The 22,126-nt window shown below is 51.8% G+C and overlaps 3 protein-coding genes across 3 annotated transcripts; 2 read left to right on the top strand and 1 right to left on the bottom strand.

Annotated features, from left to right (window-relative positions):
• The first annotated feature begins 936 nt into the window (after positions 1–936).
• On the top strand, positions 937–5,063 carry LOC137849968 (carboxypeptidase A1-like). Its single transcript, XM_068670169.1, has 11 exons — positions 937–1,004; positions 1,407–1,488; positions 1,792–1,926; positions 2,336–2,434; positions 2,896–2,997; positions 3,222–3,323; positions 3,701–3,811; positions 3,914–4,004; positions 4,133–4,332; positions 4,616–4,700; positions 4,793–5,063. Exons 1-11 carry the CDS (start codon positions 937–939, stop codon positions 4,978–4,980), a joined length of 1,263 nt encoding a protein of 420 aa, XP_068526270.1. The 3' UTR covers positions 4,981–5,063.
• Positions 5,064–5,628: 565 nt separating this feature from the next.
• Positions 5,629–9,193, top strand: LOC137849969 (carboxypeptidase A1-like). Its single transcript, XM_068670170.1, has 11 exons — positions 5,629–5,899; positions 6,173–6,254; positions 6,511–6,645; positions 6,731–6,835; positions 6,990–7,091; positions 7,173–7,274; positions 7,414–7,524; positions 7,705–7,795; positions 8,149–8,348; positions 8,733–8,817; positions 8,942–9,193. The coding sequence occupies exons 1-11, from the start codon at positions 5,808–5,810 to the stop codon at positions 9,127–9,129; spliced, it is 1,293 nt and encodes a 430-aa protein (XP_068526271.1). The 5' UTR covers positions 5,629–5,807; the 3' UTR covers positions 9,130–9,193.
• A 1,654-nt stretch (positions 9,194–10,847) lies between these two features.
• Positions 10,848–21,996, bottom strand: CEP41 (centrosomal protein 41). Its single transcript, XM_068670166.1, has 11 exons — positions 21,873–21,996; positions 21,433–21,496; positions 20,573–20,620; positions 17,266–17,327; positions 16,083–16,152; positions 15,550–15,685; positions 14,699–14,850; positions 14,328–14,395; positions 13,405–13,519; positions 13,028–13,243; positions 10,848–12,582 (listed from the first exon to the last, which is right to left on the bottom strand). The coding sequence occupies exons 1-11, from the start codon at positions 21,903–21,905 to the stop codon at positions 12,434–12,436; spliced, it is 1,113 nt and encodes a 370-aa protein (XP_068526267.1). The 5' UTR covers positions 21,906–21,996; the 3' UTR covers positions 10,848–12,433.
• Between the last annotated feature and the right edge of the window lie 130 nt (positions 21,997–22,126).

Below are 22,126 nucleotides of genomic sequence, written 5' to 3'. Positions count from 1 at the left end.
AGGTAAAACCCCGCTGGCGGGCAGGACTTGGGGCACACAGCTCCAGGATCCAGCTGCTGCCGAAGCTGGGCCCCTGCTTTGGGTGCTGGGGGAGGTCGGAGAGCTTCAAAACCCCATCCCAACACCCGTGTCTCGAGGCCACCCGGCTCCTCGTCTCGTAAAAGCGTGGCCTGATGGCAGCGGCGTTCGGTTTGGGGATCCTCGGGACCAACAAGACCCAGAGCAAGGCCGGCGGAGGCCTAACAGCGACCCTCCGGCCCCCCGTGAGGAGATTATTGGGAACGTGGAACCGGGATTTCCACCACAACGTGGCGGTGAGGCAACGGCATCAGCTCCAACAGGAGAAAAAGGTTTTCCACCAGGACATTGCAGCAGTGCCCAGAGGGGCTTTGTGGTCCCCATCCTTGGAGAGCTCCAAGACCCAACGTGGAAGGAGCTGGGCCGACCCCAAGATGAGTTTCCGTGGGCCAGGAGGTCGCTTATGGACCTCAGACCTCCTCAGGTCCCGTCCCACCTCACCTAAATGAAGACCTCAGTGCTGGGACCTCCTCACCAACCTCATCTCCAGTGCCTGTAGGGTTTTCCTGGCCAGGAACCCCACGGTTGTGCATTAAGGAACCCTAAAGGACCCCTGAGCTTGGCGCCTTCCCCTTTTTACACCCAAATGGGGTGCATGTGTCCTCTCTAGACACCTACGCCACCACCCGAGCCCCGAGGAAGATTTTATCAGCTCCTCCCCAGCTTGGCTGCTCTTTTGTTGACTCCTCCAAATAAAACAAATGTGTGGGCTCACGGAAGCCGTCCTTGGCTTATTTGTTCACGGCTACCGGCCCCATGGAGGTGGCCTTGGTGGGGAGGTCCATGAATGTCCCCGGGGGACTATATAGGGCCCTGTCAATGCCCTTCAGGGCTGAGGCTCGTCCGTACCCACTCACCATGAAGGTCCTCCTGGTCTTCTTCGCCACCCTCGTGGTGGGCGCCCTCGGCGAGCAGCTTTTTGTGGGGTGAGTCCTGCCGAAAGCAGGGATGGGGGGGACGGATCCTGCTTGCCTGCACCCTCCTGCATGAGAAAAAAAAGAAAAAAAATGCCCCGTGAGGTATTTCTTTCGCTGAAAGGAAGGCTTGAGACCACCTCGGGCTCTCCAACGCTTCCTTTTTTTCCCCTGCCAGCCGTTCTGAACGTGCATTTCCCCCTCTCCACCCCAAACCTCTAATAACCAACACGATTTCTGCTGCTGCAGACCCATTAGAGCCACCTCGAGCTTCCACCCAGCCCGTGTTTGGGGCCACGTTGGTGGCTCGGGGCTGGGCTCTGCTGCTCACACCACGTCCCCTTATGCTCCTTCGTGTCCCCCTGTGCTTCTCCATGTCCCCTCGTACCTGCTGATGGCTCTGGCTCCCCGCAGGGACCAAGTTCTCCGCATTACGGCCAGCAACGAGAAGCAAATCGCCCTGCTCAGGGCGCTGGGCGAGCGGGAGGACCTGCAGGTGAGCCACGCCGGTGCCCCACGAGCCAGCCCCGAGCTGTAGTATCGGGATTTTGGGTTGGTTTCTTGGTTTTTGGTTGAGTTATGAACTGCCTGTGCGCCCGCTGCGTTTGCCGTGGTCGCTCTGGGGGAGTGAATCCTGGCAGAAAATTGGGATGGGGAGCAGGATCTGCACCCCCAGCCTGATTCCTGGAGTTACCTTTCTGGAATTAAAGGTCCCCAAGCCCTCCTGATCCCAAAACCTGCCCAAAGACCTTCCCAGACCCTTCAGGGCAGCAGCAATGCCTCTTCTTGTCCCCATCAGCTTGATTTCTGGCGTGACCCCACCAAGCCCGGGCATCCGTCCGACCTGCGCGTGCCCTTCCCCAGCCTGCAAGCGGTCAAAATCTTCCTGGAGTCCCATGGAATTTCCTACAGCATCATGATCAAGGACGTGCAGGTGAGGGCAGAGTTGCAAAACCCACCGGTTTCATGCTGAAGGCTCGTGGTCTTCCTCTTAGTTTTTTTTTTTCTTGTCCTTCCCCTTTGTACTCCCTTGGCACCGTCTCAAGTTTATGGAACATCCCTTGCAGGTCTTGTCTCCCAGCCGTCCTTCAGCTTCTTTTTTTTCTTCTCCTTAAATCTCCTGGCCACCTGGCCAGGTATCAGGGGCTTGCATAGCGTCCCATAACAGTCACTCGTTGTTAGCAGTTGTTCTGAAACCCCCAGACATCAGAGACTTCAAAGAAAGAACAGACAAACACAAAATTGCACGCTCTTCTCCAACCGTGCTATCTGCACGCACAAAATGCCCTGAGCCAACCCCCAGCTCCTCCCAGCCCCCTTTATGGCTTTATTTCCCATAACAGCAACTGCTGGACGAGGAAAAGAAAATCATGCTGCTGTCCAAGGAGAAGGAAAGAAGCACCAGCACCTTCGATTTCGCTTCCTACCACACTCTGGATGAGGTAATTTGCTCTGCAGAGCGTTTCCTTATCTTCCTGGGGCCGTGCCGTGGTTGTGTGCACGGGGTGACATCGGTGGTGGTGGCAATGAGACCCTTGGGACCCTTCTGCCCTCCTTGGGGGGAGAGTTTTGTAGAGCCTGGAGAGCAGGAATCCCTCCTCGTGCATAAATGTACGGCTTGGGCTCTCCCGGCACCTCCTTGCCTTGTTGGGAGATGTCTTCAACTTCATTTTGGGGTCAAACCATGTCCTCGGAGCCTGGTGGGCTGTTGGTGGAGGCTGTGATGGTGTTGGGGGATCTCAAAGATTTTTTTCCCAACCGTTCACCTGGTGGTCCACCAACCTCCCTGCTCGCACAAAGGGTTTATATCCAGTCCTGAGCACTTTTAGGGTTCCAGACACCCTAAAAAAACAAAAAGAAAAAACCCGGGTGAGTGGCATGACCCAGCAACTCCTCCTTCCAGATCTACAACTGGCTGGACACCCTGGTGGCCAATCACCCCGGCCTCGTTAGCAAGATCCAGATCGGGGAGAGCTACGAGAAGAGACCCCTGTACGTGCTGAAGGTGGGTTTGGGGCCAACCTCACCTCATCCTCGTCCTTCCTGGGTGTCCCCAAGCACCCACCCTGAGCCCTGGCATGGTGGCAGGGGGTGTCCTCCTTGGGGAGCTTCAGAAGCCACCTGGAAATGGTGCTGGGCACCCTGCTGGTGGCTTCCAGAGGTGGCCCCAACCTCTGCCAGCCTGAAACCGTGGGGGTTTTGGGGTCAAATCCTGCTTTCTCCTCACAGTTCAGCACCGGGGGGTCGAACCGGCCGGCCATCTGGCTGGACACTGGCATCCACTCGCGCGAGTGGGTCACCCAGGCCACCGGCGTGTGGACGGCCAACAAGGTAACCCCACGATGGGGACGTCGACGTCTAGATTTGGGATTTCCATGGGTTCAGCCCAGCTGCAGGTTGGGGGGTGGCTGTGAAGGGAGGGGAACGACCCGAAGGACTCTGGGATGGGACAGGAGATGTTGGAGATGGTGTCCCCCATCCCTGAGCCCACACGTGGTGAAGATCTGGGTGAAGGAAGGGCAGAAATTGCAAACCAAAACCACCTCCTGGGTGCTGTGGTTGGACCCAATGGGGAAAAAAACCCTGCAGCATCTCCACTTCCCCCTCTTCCTACCTGAGCCCTCTTTTAGCACCTTCCCTGGTGCTGCTCGGTCGCGTCCCTCATCCCTGGGGGGTCCCGAGGCAGTTCCTGCTCCTTCCCCTTGCAGCTCGCCGAGGAGTACGGCCAGGATCCCTCCATCACCGCCATCCTGGACAACATGGACATCTTCTTCGAGATCGTCACCAACCCCGACGGCTACGCCTTCACCCACAGCTCCGTGAGTGTGGGGACACCGTGAGCTGGGGACTCGTCCCTTGTCACCTGGGCTGGCAGCAGGGCAGGGCTTCACCTCCCTGCGGTCTCATCCATCTGCTCCTAGAACCGCATGTGGCGAAAGACAAGGTCCATCAACGCCGGCTCCTCCTGCATCGGCGTGGACCCCAACCGAAATTGGGACGCGGGCTTCGGAGGTGAGGCACGGGAGGTGTGCGGAGAGCCCCCACACATCCAAATGTTGGATCCTCCTGCACGAGGGGAGGAATCCAGGGGTAAAAATCCCTTCCCCTGGTTTCACGGTGTCTCCTCCACGTTGCCCCAGGCCCCGGCTCCAGCGGCAGCCCCTGCTCCGAAACCTACCGCGGCCCCTACGCCCACTCGGAGAGCGAAGTGAAATCCATCGTGGACTTCATCCTCGGCCACGGCAACGTGAAAGCCCTCATCTCCATCCACAGCTACTCCCAGATGCTGATGTTCCCCTACGGCTACAAGAGTGAGCCGGCGCCTGACTTCCAGGAACTGGTGAGATGGCCCCAAAACGTCGGGGCTGCGAGCACCCTGGGACCCCTGCCGAGGTCTCATTAGGCTCAACCTGCACTTTGAAGCCCGTCTCGATTCTCATCTCGTGGGGATTGCGAGATGTGCCTCCTGTCTCCTAAAAATTAAGGGTGTTTTGGGGAAAAACAAGAGCAGAAGGGGTGTGGAGGGATGTGGGGAAGGTGCCCTGGGGTCTCTGCTACCCCAAGGAGATGGAAATGAGGTTTGTGTCCCACAGCTCTCAGTGTTTTGGGGTTTTCTGTTGCAGAACGAGCTGGCCGAAAAGGCAGTGAACGACTTGGCCGCGGTGTACGGGACGAAATACACCTACGGCAGCATCGTAGACACCATCTGTGAGTCCCCCCCTCAAATAAAATCATCTCCGTCCTCCCCCCAAGCGCTGCCACCGCTCACCGGGGCCGTGTTTCACCTCCTCTCCCCGCAGATGTGGCATCCGGCACCACCGTGGACTGGGCCTACGAGAACGGGGTGAAATATTCCTACACCTTCGAGCTGAGGGACACGGGGCGCTACGGCTTCCTCCTGCCCAGCTCCCAAATCATCCCCACCGCCACCGAGACGTGGCCGGCGCTGCTGGACATCATGCTCCACGTCCAGCAGCACCCCTACTGAGCCCGCGGGGATCGGCCGGGGAGGGGAACCCCGACCCCATAGGTCTGGCCCCGCCGCTCGTCTTAATAAACGACCCCACAGACAATCCCACAGCCTGTTGTTATTTTTTTTTCATGGTGGATTTCAAAGAAAGGGGAAAAAAAATGGTTAAAGAAAGGATTCTGAGCCCTGAGGGGGTTTTATTCTCCTTGTGCCACCAGCAGCCCCACCACGTCCCCGTCCTTTGGGACCAATGACCCCAAAGGGTGCGGGAAATCGTGGATGGCTGTGCTCAGATCTGTGGCTTTTGGGGCAGCACCGCCCCCAAAATCCCTCCCCTTTTCTTGGGGCTGGCACCCTCGGGGACAAATGGGGACACTTCTGGGTGCTTCCAGGCATTTCCTCTATTATTTTTCCCAGCTGGAAAAACCACCACCCTCCCTAATCTCCGTCCCACACCAATTTTTAATCCAATCCCCCCCAAAAAGCAAACACAGCCTCTCCTGAGACCCCAGGCTCGTGAAAAAACCCACATCCTGCACCTTTCTCAGCCCGGTTTCGCCCTTTTTCTCCCCGTAGCACCAAGCCACGGCCGGCCCCGTGGGCGGTGGGATTTGGGATCCGGCGTCACCTCCCCACGTCCTGCCCCGCCGCTGGCTGAGTCACCGACGGCCCCGGCCGGTTTCCAGCTCCTCGGGACGGGTTTTCACCCAGGGCCAGCAGGTCCACGGTGTCCAACCTTGACCGGTGCCAGCAGGAAGCTTTCCCAGGGCCCTGGGAATTGGGGCAGCTGGTGGGGGCCGGGTTGGGCACCGCCGGGATTTAAGGTGCCCCGAGGTGCTGTGGGGATGTGGGGCGAGCTCTTTCGGCTGGAAATGAAGGTCCTCCTGCTGCTGGCTGCCCTGGTGGCGGTGGCTGCTGCCACCGAGGATTTTGTTGGGTAGGGAGGGGGTTTGGATGGTGGGGGTGGCCGGGATGGGGGCACGTCTGGGTTGGGGATGGGGTCCGGGATGGGGACAGTGGCTGGTTCAGCCCCAATGGGACACAGGCAACTGGGGGAATGGGCATGGGATGGGATGGGATGGGATGGGATGGGATGGGATGGGATGGGATGGGATGGGATGGGATGGGATGGGATGGGGAGGGGGCTATGGTGGACCCCTGGGTGCTGGATTTTCGCCCCGTGCCCCTCCAGCACCCTCTGACCCCACAGGCACCAGGTGCTGCGCATCGTCCCCAGCAGCGATGAGGAGCTGAGGAAGGTGCAGGAGCTGCAGGACCTGGAGCATCTGCAGGTATTGGGTGCTGCAGGGTGGGGTGGGGGAGTTTTCGCCCCCCCCCTTACCTTTTTCCCCTGCTTTGCACCCACAGAACAGAGCAGGGATGGCTGTGGGTTAGAGGTGATATCTCCTTGGGGTGCCCGTGCCCTATTTTGGGGTGCTGTTGGGGACGGGAGAGGGGTTGAACCTCTCAGGGTAGAGGCTTGGGGAGGGGGCGATGCTGTCCCATGGGTGGACACCCCCTCCCCATTTCCTTTTCTCCCCCTCCCAGCTGGATTTCTGGCTGTCCCCCCGCGGCACCGGGGACCCCGTCGATGTCCGCGTGCCCTTCCCCAGCCTGCAGCCCCTCAAAGCCCACCTGGAGGCCAACGGCGTCCCCTACTCCATCATGATCGAGGACGTGCAGGTCAGCAGCGGTGGTGGCAGCGGGGGGGCGAGGGGCTCGGCATGGTGGGGGACGAGGTCTCAGCCTGCCCCGTGTCCCCCCCCAGACGCTGGTGGACCAGGAGCAGATGCAGATGCTTCGCCAGCGCCGCCGGCTCCAGCCGCTCTCCACCGACACCTTCGACTACAGCAGCTACCACAACCTGGACGAGGTGACGCCCTGTGGGTGGGAAAACACAAGTTTTGGGGCATTTTTGGGGGGAAAAACAAATAATAATAATAATGTGCTGGAATTGCTTTGGCCAAGGGGCTTGCTCCAACTGCAGGGGTCGTTCATTGCCCTCCCAATCCCTCTCCCACCCCCAGATCTATGCCTTCATGGACCTGCTGGTGGCTGAAAACCCCAACCTGGTCAGCAAGCTCGAGATCGGCCGGTCGACAGAAAACCGCCCCCTCTACGTGCTCAAGGCAAGGCAGGAGGGGTTTGTGGGGTGAGCAGATCCCAGGACCACGGGTGGTTCCCCCACGGCCCCATTTCTTCTCTTGCAGTTCAGCAAAGGGGGCACGAACCGCCCGGCCATCTGGATCGACACCGGCATCCATTCCCGCGAGTGGGTGACGCAAGCCAGTGGTGTCTGGTTTGCCAAGAAGGTACGGGCACCTCCTGGCCACGTCTCATGTCCCCAAAGGGCCACAAGGTCCCCTCTTTCCCCCTTTCCCCGGCTACGGCGTGGCCAACCCCATGGAGGTGATGGGGATCCCGCAATCCCCAAACTGTCGCCCTCTGTAGATTGTCCAAGATCAGGAGAAAGATGAAAGTCTGGCCTCCATCCTGGACCAGATGGACATCTTCCTGGAGATTGTCACCAACCCAGACGGCTTCGTCTTCACCCACACCTCGGTACTGCTGGGGATGGGGGCACTGTGCAAGCTCCAGGCCTCCTTGCCCACGTTTCCATGGGGTGGGAAGGGGACAGCTGTGACCTGTTAGTCCCCTCCCAGGACACTGTTTTGGCTTTTCTGCCCAAAGTTGGCGGAGCCCCAGCCCCGGGCACGGGCTGAGGTGGCTCTGTCCTTCCAGAACCGCATGTGGCGCAAGACCAGGTCCAAGAGATCGGGCTCCCTCTGCGTCGGCGTGGACCCCAACCGCAACTGGAACGCAGGTTTTGGAGGTCAGAGCAATCCCGTTCACCCCACAGAGGGGTGGTTGCACCCTCCAGGACATTTCTGACTCGGAGAGATTCTCTGATGTCCCTAGGGAAGGGCTGGGCTTTGCTCTCCTTGGCCAAGACGTGGGTTTGGGCTCTCCCAAGGCTTTGGTGTCCCCTAGTGACCAGTAGGGAAGGAACCACAAAATGGGAACCGTCGTACAAATGCCTAGGTGGAGCCTTAGGAGCGTTCCTCTCTGGCCACCAAGCAACCAAGTGGTGGGAGAAGCTCTTGGGGTTGTAAAATGAAAGGGTCCTTTGCTCTTTTGGCTCTCCAAGCCATCCACCCTGAATTTTCTCCGTCCTCTTCTCCACAGGGTCTGGGTCCAGCAGCAGCCCCTGCTCGGAGACATACCACGGGCCCTACGCCAACTCGGAGCCCGAGGTGGAGGCCATCGTCAACTTCGTGAAGAACCACGGGAACATCAAGGCCTTCGTCTCCATCCACAGCTACTCCCAGCTCCTGCTCTACCCCTACGGCTACACCACCACCCCCGTGCCTGACGTGGAGGAACTGGTAGGGGCTGCTGTGGAGGTTTGAGGGGGGCCTGGGCACCGTGAAGCTGCTCTCCTCCGAGGGGCGGCCTCCATCAAGCTGTAGGCCGCCATGAGGCCTCCCCTCAGCCTCCACTTCTCCAGGCTGAACAGGCCCGGTGCCCTCAGCCCCTCCTCATACATCTTCCCTTCACCATCTTTGTAGCCCCATTATCCCCGTTTTATCAGACTTTGTGAAAGGAAATTGACTGGGGAGTTTGGAAAAGCTCAAAGGCTGTTGCCTAAAGAAACTCCACCTTCCTGGCATTGTTTTTACCCATGGCATTAGTATGAAACCTCTTTCTGCAGCCTGCCCCAAGCCTTCCCCACCTCATCTTTCTCCTTTCTGTGTCCCCCCCCACCCCAGCACCAGGTGGCCAAGGAGGCTGTCACCGCTTTGTCTTCTCTGTACGGCACCAAGTACACGTACGGCAGCATCATCACCACCATCTGTAAGTAACGAGGCTGCCCTGCTCCCACATAAACCAAAACCCAAATTCCCAGGACGAGGGGGGACACCTCCCCACGCGACCCTACAAGGCGGAGTGACCCCTTTTTGCCGTTTCTTCCCCCAAGATCAAGCGAGCGGAGGAACCATCGACTGGACGTACAATCAGGGCATCAAGTACTCCTTCACCTTCGAGCTGCGGGACACGGGGCGCTACGGGTTCCTGCTGCCCGCCAGCCAGATCGTGCCGACCGCCCAGGAGACGTGGCTGGCGCTGAAGGTCATCATGCGCCACGCACTCGAACACCCCTACTGAGGGGAGCTGAGCAGTGGCTGACTCAGCTGGAGAGAAGAATGCAATAAATTGCTGGAAAGAAGGAGAAAAACGCCTCTTATTGTGCGTTCCCTTCTTCCAATTGTGTCAAAAAGTTTTTTTTTTTCAGTGTTTTGGGGGGTAAAATGTTCTTTCTGAGTGACTCGGTGTTCCTGGGGGTGGTCAACGTGTTGGCCCAGCAGCCCCACAGGGGGATTAAGGACATAAAAGTAGTGGGACATGAAAGGAAGGCGCTTTTTTTCCCTCTGCTGGAGCAGAGGATGGAGTAGGGAGAGGCTTAGTTGGACACTGGGCAAGCAGAGACCTCAGGTACCACAGCCGTGCACCATCCCCAGGGGTCAAGGTGGCTCTGGGATGTCCTCAGGGCAGGTCAGCAAGATTTATTTTGTGTTTCTGGTGTTGAACACCAACTTACAGCACTGTTAGAACAGACTCTCCTGACCTGCTGCAATCCCTGGGTGATGGAAGCTCAGCCCCTGCAGAGCCTCAGCCCCCACGGACCCTCTCCAAACTGAAAAGAGGAACTCAACCATACATCATCATTTATTTTTTATTAAACATTTAAAACCCCCAGGCTATACGCAGCCTGACTGTACCCATCCCCTCCAAGCAATGCCAAATCAAAAGTCCAAAACATACAAATCCATCAACAGTAGGGTGACAGGGAAGCACGTTCAGTTCTTGTTTTGTTGCCCTGGGTTAGGAGGATCGCAAACAGCTCTGAGAGTTTTGCCCCTCTGCTTCAGAAGCAGGTTTAATGCAGCCCAGAGCAGCCAGGGATTTGGGATCCTTCTCATTTTGCTACCTGGTGGTTGGAGGTGCTGCCTGTTAGATCTATTTTATTTTTTTTCCCCCCAATGACATTATCATGGAGCAGCTGATTTAAGACATCAAGATCAAAATGTGCAGCTGTACAAGCCCCATTACAGCCCCACACTCAAAGCTAGACGTAGCATTTCCAGGATGCTTCAATATCAAATTCCTCTGAAAGCTTTAGGGGGACATCCAGCCAGTAAAACCATCAGCCAGAAACTAAAACCCCAAGAGGTAAGTCCACGGCTCTAGACCTAGAGCATAGGAAAGTGTGGACAAGGTTTCTGCAGCTCCTGCTTTGGTCTCAGACCATTTAAACAACCTCTTCTCTCCCCAGAGGTGACACAAAGACAGGCTGCTTCATTCAGAATGTGGTTGATTATGAAAGCTGAGCAGTTCATAAGATGGCGAGCTGCATTCAGCTTCCCAGGGACAGGAAGAAATAAGATTAAGACAGACAGCCCCATTTTTTTTTTTAAATTTTATTATTTTATTTGGGTGTTCACACTCGACGAGCCTGCCTCTTGCAGCACTAAGTACAAACATACACCCTCCCTGTAAAAATGCAAGACACCTGTGTGGATAGGGTGGAAGGGCAGCTTGCCCAAATTAAAACTGCTTTGCACAACCATTTAAGGGTTCTCTGGGAAGCTGAGGGCTCTAAGATACCTCACTTTAATTGGCTTTTGTTACCTAGAAAAATATAGATCTGTATTTGATAACACGGGCATTCAATGCTGAAGTATGCATAGGCCTTCAGGATATTTTTAACGTGGCTCTGCCCCTCCTTTCTCCCCTTATTCTTCCCCTCAGGGCATCCCTACACAGCATGGGAGGTTTGTGCTGGTCACTGCACAGAGCTAAATCCTGTGGTTCTGCTCTGCTACCAAAATTTGTCACTAAGAGGAGTGAAAGAATCTGAAAAGAGCAGTCCAGAGGCAGAAAAGCAGCTCGTTACACAACCTCTTGCTTTCACAAATCCTAAACATTCAAGGGGTCATGGGTACAGAAAGCAAAGCTCACTCCTGTAGCGGAGGTACAAAGAGAGGTTGTGTTAAGTGTCCTCAGGGATGCTGAGTCTTAAACTGATAAACTTGGCCTTGTAATTTCTCTCACCTTGCCCTTTCACCTTAAGTTCCCCCTGTGACCTGCACCAGGGTCTGTTAAAGATCATTTGGCTTTTTTTTTCTTCCCCTTCTGACATAAGCACACAGTAAAACACGAGACCAAGAAGCCAAAGCCAGGTAAAGCTGAGCAGCACCAGGTGAGGGCGAGAGGAGCAGGATCTCTCCACAACCATCTACAAATGCAGGCAACCTCGGTTCTGCTTTCTCCTCATCATCCTGCATCAGTTTTTTCACTGATGAGTTTCAGGTGATTTCTAGGTCACCCAGGCAATACTGGTATGATGAAAACACCAATTTGATGAAAGCTGTGATACTGGTTTCCTATAAAATCTTCTTGCCCTGCTCAGTTCCCAGATTTGTGTCCTTTCTAGGTTGTAGGGACCCAGTGAGAGGGCAAAAGAAAATTTCATCCTAAACTTAAAGCAGTTGCTCTGAGTAGGAGAATAAAGAAAGCACTGGTGTGCAGTTGAATCAGGGAGACAACTCTGCTTGCACACCTGGAAGAGGGGCACGGCAGCTGATCCTGCTCTAAGAGGCAGCTAAAACCCTGCTCAGCTCACAGCCTTACCCTCTCATCTTATTCAGAGCCCCAAACACAGCACAGGAGCATTCTCCACAACCACAGCGAAGAACAAAGCAGAAAAAGCACAGTTAGAAGTCAAAATGACTGACAATAAGGGAGAAGAATCAGTTGTTTTCCTTTCCAACTCACCTTCAAAAATACAGAACTACTTCACAAATTGCCCACGAGTCAAGACAACCATCACGTTACTGTGCCATGCTGGGCATTATTTCCAAAACCAGCTTTATTACAAACACTTCTGTTCATAAACATTTTTTAAAAAAAGAAGTCACGGAATCCTTTCTCCATTATTTTGGCAATTTGCATCTCTGCTAAAAAAAACACCGAGGTTTTTGCTCACAGATGCTTTCCTGGCCCACTGACCTCCACGTGTTCTGCTGTTAGCACAAGCTGCAGTTCTGGGCATGGCACAGAGGGAACGTTTGTTACAGACACAATTTTTTTTAGCCTGAACTACAAGTTTCACAGCACCTTTCCTGCTGGTTGCAGGCTTTGCTACCGGTTTTATTTCCCTCCCCTACAAAATCAGTTATTCCAGTCCTGTCCTGCCACTGCACCTAAAGGCCAGCCTTGCCAACGCGATGCTGTCGCTGCTTCTCTAAAACCTCAACCCCTCCAGCTCTCCCCCTGCCTTACCCGAGCTGCCTTTTATAAACCACCGCTGCTTTTCCCCCGTGGATTCCTAAAACGACAAACGGGCTGCACTGCTCAGGGTTCCCAGAACCTGGACATTCGTTTATTCAGTGCAAGGAGACGCCGCTGCTTATTTCCATGGCCTGTTCTGGAGGCTGCTCCTGCTGAACGAGCGGGTGGTGAGAGACCCCACGTTGGCAGCCGTGGTGGGGAGGCTGGGGCTGCTCCTCACGGTCGTTGCCTTGGAATCGCGCCCTGAAGAGCCACGGCTAAGACGGCCTGGAAAAAAAAATCAGAAATCCAGGTGAAAATGTGTGTGTGATGATTTGCTGCCCCTCGCTGGCTGTCTGGCTCTTACCCTAAACACACAAACCTTTCAAAAATTCAGGTTTTGGGGCAGTCTCAATCTAGCTGTGCAGGAACAGAAGGGCTAAGAGCTTGCCAAACCTACTAATGGTCAGGAAAACCTAAAGAAAACCTAAAGGCATTCAAGCATTGTAGGCTGTATGGAGCCTGCCTGCCTCACAGAACCAGGATTTTGTTATAATGCTATAAAAGATTTAGTTTTGGGATCAGCACAGTGTAGTTCTTTCTCACAGTTTGGAGAAAAAAACCTTTTCTTCTCCCAGCTGCCTCACGGAAAGAATTTGGCAAAGCAGGGAACTGCTGCAGGGCAGGCTCAAGGGCTACAGGATTTATCCTAGCATTCATCCTGGAGTCTTACTGGCAGTATCCGAAGGAATCTGCTCCTCTTCTAGGTAGTACTTAATCTTTTGTAGATCTTCTGCAGTAAATCTCCATTTATTCTCGGCACGTGTGGGTGGCGCTTTGGGAGCAGCCTTTTTTCGGGCGGATCCAGGGGGAGCTGCCCCCTGGCAGGATGGGGGGAGCGAGCCGGTGACGAGTCCTTCTGGGATTTTCTGTGCAAGGACTTTCAGGCCTGCAGACGGACAGATCGCTTATCAGCAGTGACCACCAACAAAGGTGGGATCAGAGATTTGGGATTTTACCAGCAATGGGTGACCATCCATCCATTCCCACCCTCCAGCTCACAAAACCCTTGCTTTCATCCCACACTGCCCTGTGCCCGTTGCCCCTTACCTCCAGATAACATGAACAAGTTCTCAAAGCCCCTCTCACACATGGTCGTGGCAGCCTGGCTGGCCAGCCTCTCGTCGTCGTCATACAAAATTATGATTTTTCCATGGGCATTTTTCTGAGAGGCAGAAGAGCTAAGGATTCGTTTGTAAACTCAGGGTGACCATCAAAAAAAGAAGAGAGAAACAAGCAGGGATGGAGGCAGAGAGACTCCCTTTTTGATTTGCAAGTACCAGGAATGCATTCCCTTCACCTGTGCTTTAAAAAAAGATTCTCCAGTAGCTGAAGCTTGCCAGACACTGGAAGGACACAGCCTGATCACAGCCTGAAGTGCAGCCCTGTGAACATGTTTCAGTGCTGATTTGAAGACTGGTTAGTAACAGGCAACAGGAGGAGGCAATTTGTTGAAAATCTCCCCTGCAGCCCTCACAAGCTTCCAATTTGGGAAGTTCTCAGCCTAATCCCAGCTAATAATCCTCTTTGTGCCCTCCAGAGAAAAGCCAATCCCTATCAAGGTACCGAGAGGAAGCCAAAGGATTTGATCAGTGCCTCCCTCAAGAAGCTCAGCACTCCAGCAACAGCGTGGAACAGGCAAATAAAACAGAATTACCTTCCAGCAGCCACAGCCAAGCTCACAAAGTGCCAAAATATTCAGGCAGCTCCCACTGGCACCAAGAGGCATTCGAGCTCTGAGGAACTCAAATCCAGCACTTGCTGGCTGCAGCAGAGCCCCCCAGGTAACCACAGCTAAGAGAAAGAACCTCCCCTCCTACTCTCCTTGGAGTCCCAGGATTTTCATGGTTAAACTCTGTCCTGGTCACAGCAACTGCTAGAGCTGCAGCTGTTTTTGAAAGCCCTTGCCAACACGCCCCTAATTTTATTCTTATTTTTCTGTTTGATTCCAGCACTTTATAAGTAAAGGATACATATTCCAAAATACTGTTTGTATACGGGTTCATGGTTCTAGATAACGTTGCGATAGGATATGAATAAGCTGCAGAGGAAGAAAAAAAAAGAGAAAAATCATACAGTTGCTGAACAATAACCCTCACACTCTGGAATAAAACTGACACGGGCCTGTAAGAGAACAACAGATTTGGAAACCTGCTGACTAAGGGATTAAAAGCAGCTTGGTGCCCTCATCCTTTTCCAGGAGGGATGGGTGTGCTGGATGAGTGCAGAGAGGTTCTGCAGCCAAGGGATGTCCTCCTCGGGGGGGAAATTTGTAGCCTGGCCTGCCAGCATGACACACAGAGCTGTGTGTGACCCCAGCTGTAGTAGGACTCCATCTCCTCACCTCCAACAATGTGACATTGGTCATAAGCATCTCGGTCTCGCACGTCCAGAAGCAGGAAGGGGCAGTCGGGGTAAGGCAGGTCTTTAGCCTCAGCGTCCTCTTTCTTTGGAGTGTCCTTTTCTATATCCAGCTCGCCAACACCACTTATCACACTGCAAAAGGAAAGGCGTTATGCTGCAAGCCTCCCTCTGAACACTTCTGTACCTTTTAACCAAAGTATTTTTTGATTAACTTCTCTTATAGCCTGTTTATGTTCCAATAGAGCACGACACCACATAGAAATGGAGAGAAACTATTTTGGGCTTGCCAGTACATTGTAAGAGACTGACTTCATTTTTATTTGTGTAAGAATAAACAGTACAGTGTCACTGTATCACCAATTCAGTCAAGTCCAGGTGTTTTACTCAGCACCCTAAGTGACTAGGGAACATTCTTTGAGGTGAGGGAGAAAGATTCTTCCTTGACAAGTGATGCATCAGGTTTGGAAATTCTTTTTCTAAGTCTCAGGACGATGCATTAAGATTGATTGGGAAGATGTTACTGGGTTTATAACAGTTTATAACTCCTTGAGCCCAGGGAACTGGACCGAATCCCACAAACACATTTCTTTGTCAGCCATTCAGATGATCAAGTGGCAACAGCGTTGAGTTACAACCTCAAAACAGACTCAGATAGGAAAATCTGCTAACTCTCTATCTTAATTCCACCCTCAGACTTGCAAAAACAGGCTTTAAATGAGAAAAAATAAACAAACAAACAAAATAAAGCCACTAATAGCAATTTAAAATAACCAGTGGGGTAAAACCAGTTATCTGCCAAGACAGAGTTGTGTTAATGTTATCATCAGGTACCTCTGCAGCGTGGACCGGTACGATTCCCCAGCTCCTGTGCTGTTTATGAACAGGACTGGACTGGGTGGTGTCCCACTGGGGCTTCCTTTCCCATTTGTCCCTGCCGTGAGTTCAGCATCTGCATCAGAAGAACCATCTGGGAAGAGAACGTGGCACCAAGAGTTAAAATGCTGCAGGAAACAAGCAGGTTTTAAGCCTGGTTTCTATTTTTAGTCTCAAAGTGCGTCTCAAAGACGGCCTTATCTTCATCCTCTTCTTAAAATGACTTACTGAGAGCCCCATAGGAAAAAATAAAGAGCCATACGATTTTTAAGAGCTCAAGATCTCACTTTTAAGTATTCAATAGAAATGTAAACCACACAGCACGAGGTCTTTCCCATTTGCAAGCCTGCAAACAGCTGCAGGCCACAGATGATGCCATTTTTCTCCTTGATTAAAAGACTTGCTGAGTAACTATGTCTGTCAGGGCACAGTTCAGCACATGACAGTGATCTACAGCTCTCTCTCTTTGTGCTCAAAATAAATGTTGTTACCTTCCAGCTTGTGGATCTCCTCATTCGTCACTCCTAAGGTTTCATCAGATAGAGAAGCAACCTGGATGACCTGCAGGAAACAAAAGCAAGCAACAATGCCTCGATACACACACACTGGTGTCACTGAAAGACAGCAGGGATCATCTTAAGGAAAAATAATCCTCCAGCCAAAACGCCTTTAACTCAGCGTACCTGCTACCGGACTTCAAGGTCAAACACAGTTGGGTATTTGAGGTCTGCACTGCAGGTCTGCCTTTTTTTTTATTAAATGGAAGTTATACCAAAAAGAAACAACAAAACCTTAGGGCAAAGAACAGGCAGCTAGGCCATGCTGGTGATACCAGATGTGTCAGATGTTTTCTGACATTTACAAAGTTCAGTCACTTACAGCAACTGAAATATTTCAGAATACATATCCTGGAGAAAACCTCAAACACCTGGTGTAAGTGGCCCGTGACAGCAGACCTACAACACTCCCATAACAAATCAGTTCATCCCAACAGTGGGAGTCAGTTTTGGTCGTGACAATCCAGTGTAACTGAAGATATAATCCTGCAGAAGCCTGCTCCTTCAGTATTTGCAAGCTTAGCCTTCCCTTTTCCCTTTACTCCTTAGAAGAAAGCCTTTTTGTTGTTTTACTGTTTTTCTTGAACCAGCATAAGAAACACTCTGCTCTATTTGCTGATCATATTTATTATTATTATTTTTAATATTTTGCTTCATTAATTAAAAGCTATACAGAAAGCTTTGAAGCCTCAACCTTCCATATTCTGCAGTTACAACTGCGGTTAGGGAGAGTTTCAGGCTGGGGCTACTTGACCCAAAGCTCAATGAAATCAGATTTGAATACTACTTTATGTGGTCCTTTTCTTCTGTAAGAGGCTTGAAGATCCTCTTAAGTGAATGAGGAAAAAAAAAAAAAAAACAGCAAACAAGAAAACAAATAAATAGGGAATAAATTCCAGAACCAGAGTTATTGCAGCCTTCAATTTGCCATTACAGGAGTTTGACTGCTCTGAAAACTTTGGCCTGTGCAGGAAAATAAGAAGGAGCAGGAAAATCCAATTACAAAAGAATTATAGATTGTAGAATCCTACATAACTACACAGAAGGCATTAAGCAAAGCAAGCACGCTGTTCACAAGAGGGAGCTTTCAGCAGTGAGGGAGAAGAGCTGTACGTACCAACTGGGCAAAAGTCGTCACTTTCAATCTTTTAAACAGCTCGTCCTTCTTGTATCTGTAATCTTGAAAAACAAAAGAGAACAATGAACATTTTGAAGCAATTCTCAGCTTTTGCAGATGCCAGGTGACAGGCTTGGTCTCAGCTATTTTTGTAGGCTCTTAAGGTGCAAGATTTCGGGGCAGTAAGCTTGCTCCGAAGGATAAGAGCAGCAAACCTAAAGGCCTAATGAAAACTCCTAACAGAGAGAGATCGTGTCCAGGTACAATTAAAACACAGAAGACAGATTTAGTTGCTTTTACATTCTAGTTTTACACCTCTTAGTTTGGGCTTTCTGTTCTCAGAAGTCAGCTTCATGAATTTACCCCCCGTCGTTCTTTGAAGCCCACTGTGACTGCAAATTCTTATATAAAAGGACTTAATTTACCTGCATTTTTAATTGTATGCATTTTGGCAGAATCAGTGTGGGTATACCTCAGCCTCAGCTTTTTAAACTACTAAGCCCAAGTATTATACACGTATATTTAATCTTACTGATAAAAATGGTCCAGGTTTTCTTGCTTTACCTCACAATCAAATTCCAGTTCCTATGATTTTTTTAACACACATTTCTACGGAAGTGTCTTTGTCTTCTTAAGCCTGAAAACCAAGCGGGCTGTTGGAGCAACTGGCAAACAACCAGAGCAGGGATTAAGGGTGCTAAGGAAGCGATGACAAGGATGGGAGCACTGAGATACTTGAGATATGTAAGAATCAGGAGGAGAGGAGCCTTCAGGTTTGAAGCAAGAGGGTGTGTGCAGTAGGAGAGGGAAGCTAAGGCAAGTATCAGTAGGAACATCTTGATATGAAAGAGCCTCCCCAGGGAGATAATGGAAGTCCCATCCCTTGGGAAGTTTACAGCTAAAAAGACAACATCAGGGAGGGTTTGAAGGAAAAAAAAATAAAAATAAAAACCTGTCCTGTGCTGGCAAGGAAAGGCAAAGAAGATGAACAAGATTCCTTCAGTCCCAGGCATGGTGGCTGTAACAAAGCTCCGCGTGCAGCTCTTTAACCCCAGAAAGCCAAGCTCCAGTCAACCTAAGCTCCCTAAAACCCACAAAATTGCTCCTCCTTTCTCCCCTCCTCGCTTACCGGGCTCCAGCCCTCAACTCCCAGGTTTTTATTTTTTAAATACAAAAAATCCTTTGTGTTTTTCTAATATCCTAAATACCTGCTGGAGGATATTCCCAACTGCTCTCTCCCCAGCTGTTCAGCTAAGAGGGCTGATAACGCAGCCCAGGAACTTACCAAATCCAGCCAGTTAAGCAGCTCTAAACCCTGCCATCTGCTGAACGCTCCACAGCTTAACCAAGGGAAGATGGGGGGAAGGAGGAGAGGCTCCAATCCGTACCCCTGTAATCACCACGCAAGCAGTAGCCCCAGAATTGGCTCAGGGAAACCCTCAAGATGAGATATTTATAGAAAAGAAGCCAAGTGGATGCTGGAGGCTGGAATCTCTTCCTGGTACAAGGGGCAGTGAGCAGCCTGAAAGAAATTCTGCTTGGAGAGGATTCTCCCTGCACACAGTCAAGAGGCACTAAGATATTGTGAGCTTTTCCCTCTAGTTTTTTAATTCCCATCTCTTAAATACAGTTTCTTCAGAAGCAAAACAATTAATTTCCAGCATTCAGAGCAAGGAGAGTTCCCAAATTCAACATCCTGCCCTGTATGACTGTTAGGCCACGAAGAACTGAACGTGCTACTAAATTTGTCTGAGCAAAATCAGTGCCCATCCGAACTAAGCCAGTGTGTGCTGTCCATTTCAAACCACATCTGAAGGACAAAACGAGGTTTCAGAACATCAAATAGCTTCAAAATGATCCTCGTGGTCCTTGAAAAGCTGACTATTCTCAAGCCTGAAGCTCAGGTTGTTCGAAACTCCCTCTGTAGCTCGGAATCAATCGTTATTTCAGCTGCCCAACACAAAACCCACGCGTAGCCCACGACCAAATGATTAAAAATCCCCATCCACAGGCAAAAAGAGCTTGAGTCTTGTGGAGAGCAAGAAATTAATTTAACTTAGAGGGAAAAATAGATGGAAACACAGAAAAAAAAGCTGCTATTCCTAAACCTGACCTGGAGCAAACCTCTTTAAATGCCTGGAGCTGCTACTTCCAAGCAAGAACAGGTACCTGGTGCTGTCCTGGGAAGTCCGTTTGGATTCTCTGACATTTTGCTCCAGAAAACGGGTCTCAAGCCACGATTACTCTGGTGTATATTCAGAGAAGTTCTTCTCCGTGCCTCAGCAACGCCAGAGAAAGGGAAGAGACTTGGTGCCTCTCAAGCCAGCCCTCCGAAGGACGAATAATCGGGGTTCCAGCTGCTTTATTTTTGATTCCATGGCAGGCTCACGGTATAAAGCTTCTCTCTCACGTTACCCAAGGAACAGAGAGCTGACTGTGCTGGGTACCCAAAGCTGAGGCCAAACGGTGTCATCTACCCATGAGAAATCAAGGGAGGGGAGTTTCTAAATTGCCTGGGAACACAAGGTGCCCATTCAGCGCCACGGTAATGAGAAAGCTTCTGCCGGGCTCCAAAACCCCGCTGAAACAAGAGATCTCCTGCACGAGATGAGATCAGATTCGCGGGGGAGATTTCCAACCGACAACAGGCAACACAACAAGATTTCCAGGGCAGATAGAGAGCGACGGTGAGCCGGCGTTGGGGGCTGAAACTTTAGCCAGGTTTTGGAAAAAGGAGGGCATTTCTCTGCTGACTTTCCCAGAAGCAAGCAGCAACAAAGGGCCATTCTGCAGGAAGCCCAGCACGAACACACCCTGTGACCTCCCTTTCAACCCCAGCCCCGTTTTTAGGAGCACAGTAAGCGGGTCTAGGAACTGAAAGCGAGCATTCAAAAATCCTAATTAATCCCCGTTAATTACGAGGTGTTTTCTTTCACCTCAATAAACGCGCCCTGTGGCTTCAAGAGCTTTCTGGCTCTCCGTGTGAAAATAACCCTGACAATAGCTGAAAATAAAGCAGCGAAACATTTTTCAAAGCTTATTTTCAGGAGGAATACAGCCACAAACAGAAGTCAGCTGGGTTTTCAATAGCCCAAATAACCCAAAACCTTCAAAACCTCGGTGGTGCTGGTAAAAAACTGATGAGGAATACAGGAAGGAGCTTGTCTAGCTCCTGTTTTGTAATATTCTGAATAAGTGTGCTAAAATTATATGGAAGAGAGACCTCTCAGACCTGCCTGTCTCCTACCTTAAGTTAAATCTGTAATGTCCTACCAGGAGAGAGAAAAAAGATACTCGAGATACTCACTTCTTTTGATCTCCTCCAACTTCTCAATGTATTTCGTTAAGCTGCACCCTGTAACAAGCATCAGTTACAATTTATTAGTGGTTTTCTTAAGCTGCAAAGGCTTCAGCATTTTGGTTTTGAAGGAAGGGACCACATGAGAATAAAACAGTTCAGTTGAGAGGGACCCACAGCGAACATCATGTAAAACGGCCCGACCACTTTGGGACTAATTGAAAATTAAAATCATATTAACGAGGGCATGACCCAAATGCCTCTCCAACACCAAAAGCCACGGGGCATCAGCCACCTCACTAGGAAGTGCCCCCACTGTCTCTGGGGGCACACGGTGCTCTGTAGGTCAAAGCCTCTGCCACTACCTAAGCCTCCATATCTTAACAGAGTCTGAAATTACCATCCTGTGCCTGAGGGAACTGAAATCAGGACCTTGGTACCCAAATCTTGCCTCTGACACGTTGCTTTGAGTGCAAACGTGGCCACGCAGCCCCTTTACTAACAGCTCTTCGGGTACTATAGGAAAATTGGGTAAAATTTGATCGCTTCTACAGTGAAAAAAAGCTCAGCACAAACCCTCCAAGTAATTATTTCGATTTATGCCTTTGTTAAGTTATTAGTTAAGGCAAGAAAAGCTCACATACAGAAACCGGCACATCAGAACCTGACGTAAATAATAAGGGAAGACACAACAATGGCAACGAGAGTTCTGAACCAACTGCGTGGGGTAAAACATGGCCAGTTTGGGGTAAAACATGGCCAGTTTGGGGCAAAACACGGCCAGTTTGGGGCAAAACACCCCAGGCAGTGTATCCATTTGTGCTCTCTTATACCCGTGCCCAGTGTTTTACCCCCCCAATTCCACTTACCGGTATCGAGGCGGGTTTTTATGTGCTGGTACTTGGGGTTCTGAGGGATGCGCCTGCTTAAATACTGGTTTAAAAGGGAAAAAGAGAGACGGGGGTGTCAATGCCCAGCCACGCATCCCCTTGGAAGGCTGAGAGCCTTTAAAAAACCGGCAGAAAAGGCAATTTTAGGAGCTCCGAGACCATTTTAAGAGCTCCAAAAGACAGCGGGGGGGACGAGAACGCGGCCACCGCCCCAGGCAAGGCCAGCCCCGAGCCCCCAGCCCCTCACCACAGCGCCTACAGGCCCCGGGGGCCGCCGCAGCCCCAAAAATCGCATTTCTACCCCCAAACCCGGCCCCGCTCCCCCCGAACCCTCCCCAACGAGCCCCAGCCGAGGTCCCCTCGCCTCACGGGAGGAGGAGGAGGATGAGGAGGGGAGGAAGGCCCCGGCCCGCCCCCACCTCAGGCTGCCCGCCGCTCCTCCTGCCCGACATCTTGCCGCCGCCGCCGACTCCTCTCCTCTGCCTCACCCTCCCGCCCAAACCCGACCCCGCAACAACCCCCGCCGCGATTGGCCGCCCGCCCCAACCGCGGCCAATCGGAAGCCGCCGTTCGGGCCCTGACGCCGCTCAATCGTTGCCAGGCAACGGGGGGGGGAAGACGCCGCGGTTGGGGGGAGGCCACGCCCCCTGGCGGCGGTGGGCGGGGCTTGCAG

Source organism: Anas acuta, chromosome 1, assembly GCF_963932015.1.
Source record: "Anas acuta chromosome 1, bAnaAcu1.1, whole genome shotgun sequence".
Lineage (NCBI taxonomy): Eukaryota > Metazoa > Chordata > Aves > Anseriformes > Anatidae > Anas > Anas acuta.
The sequence above is the reverse complement of the archived record's forward strand: the minus strand, read 5'-3'. Positions and strand labels throughout refer to the sequence as shown.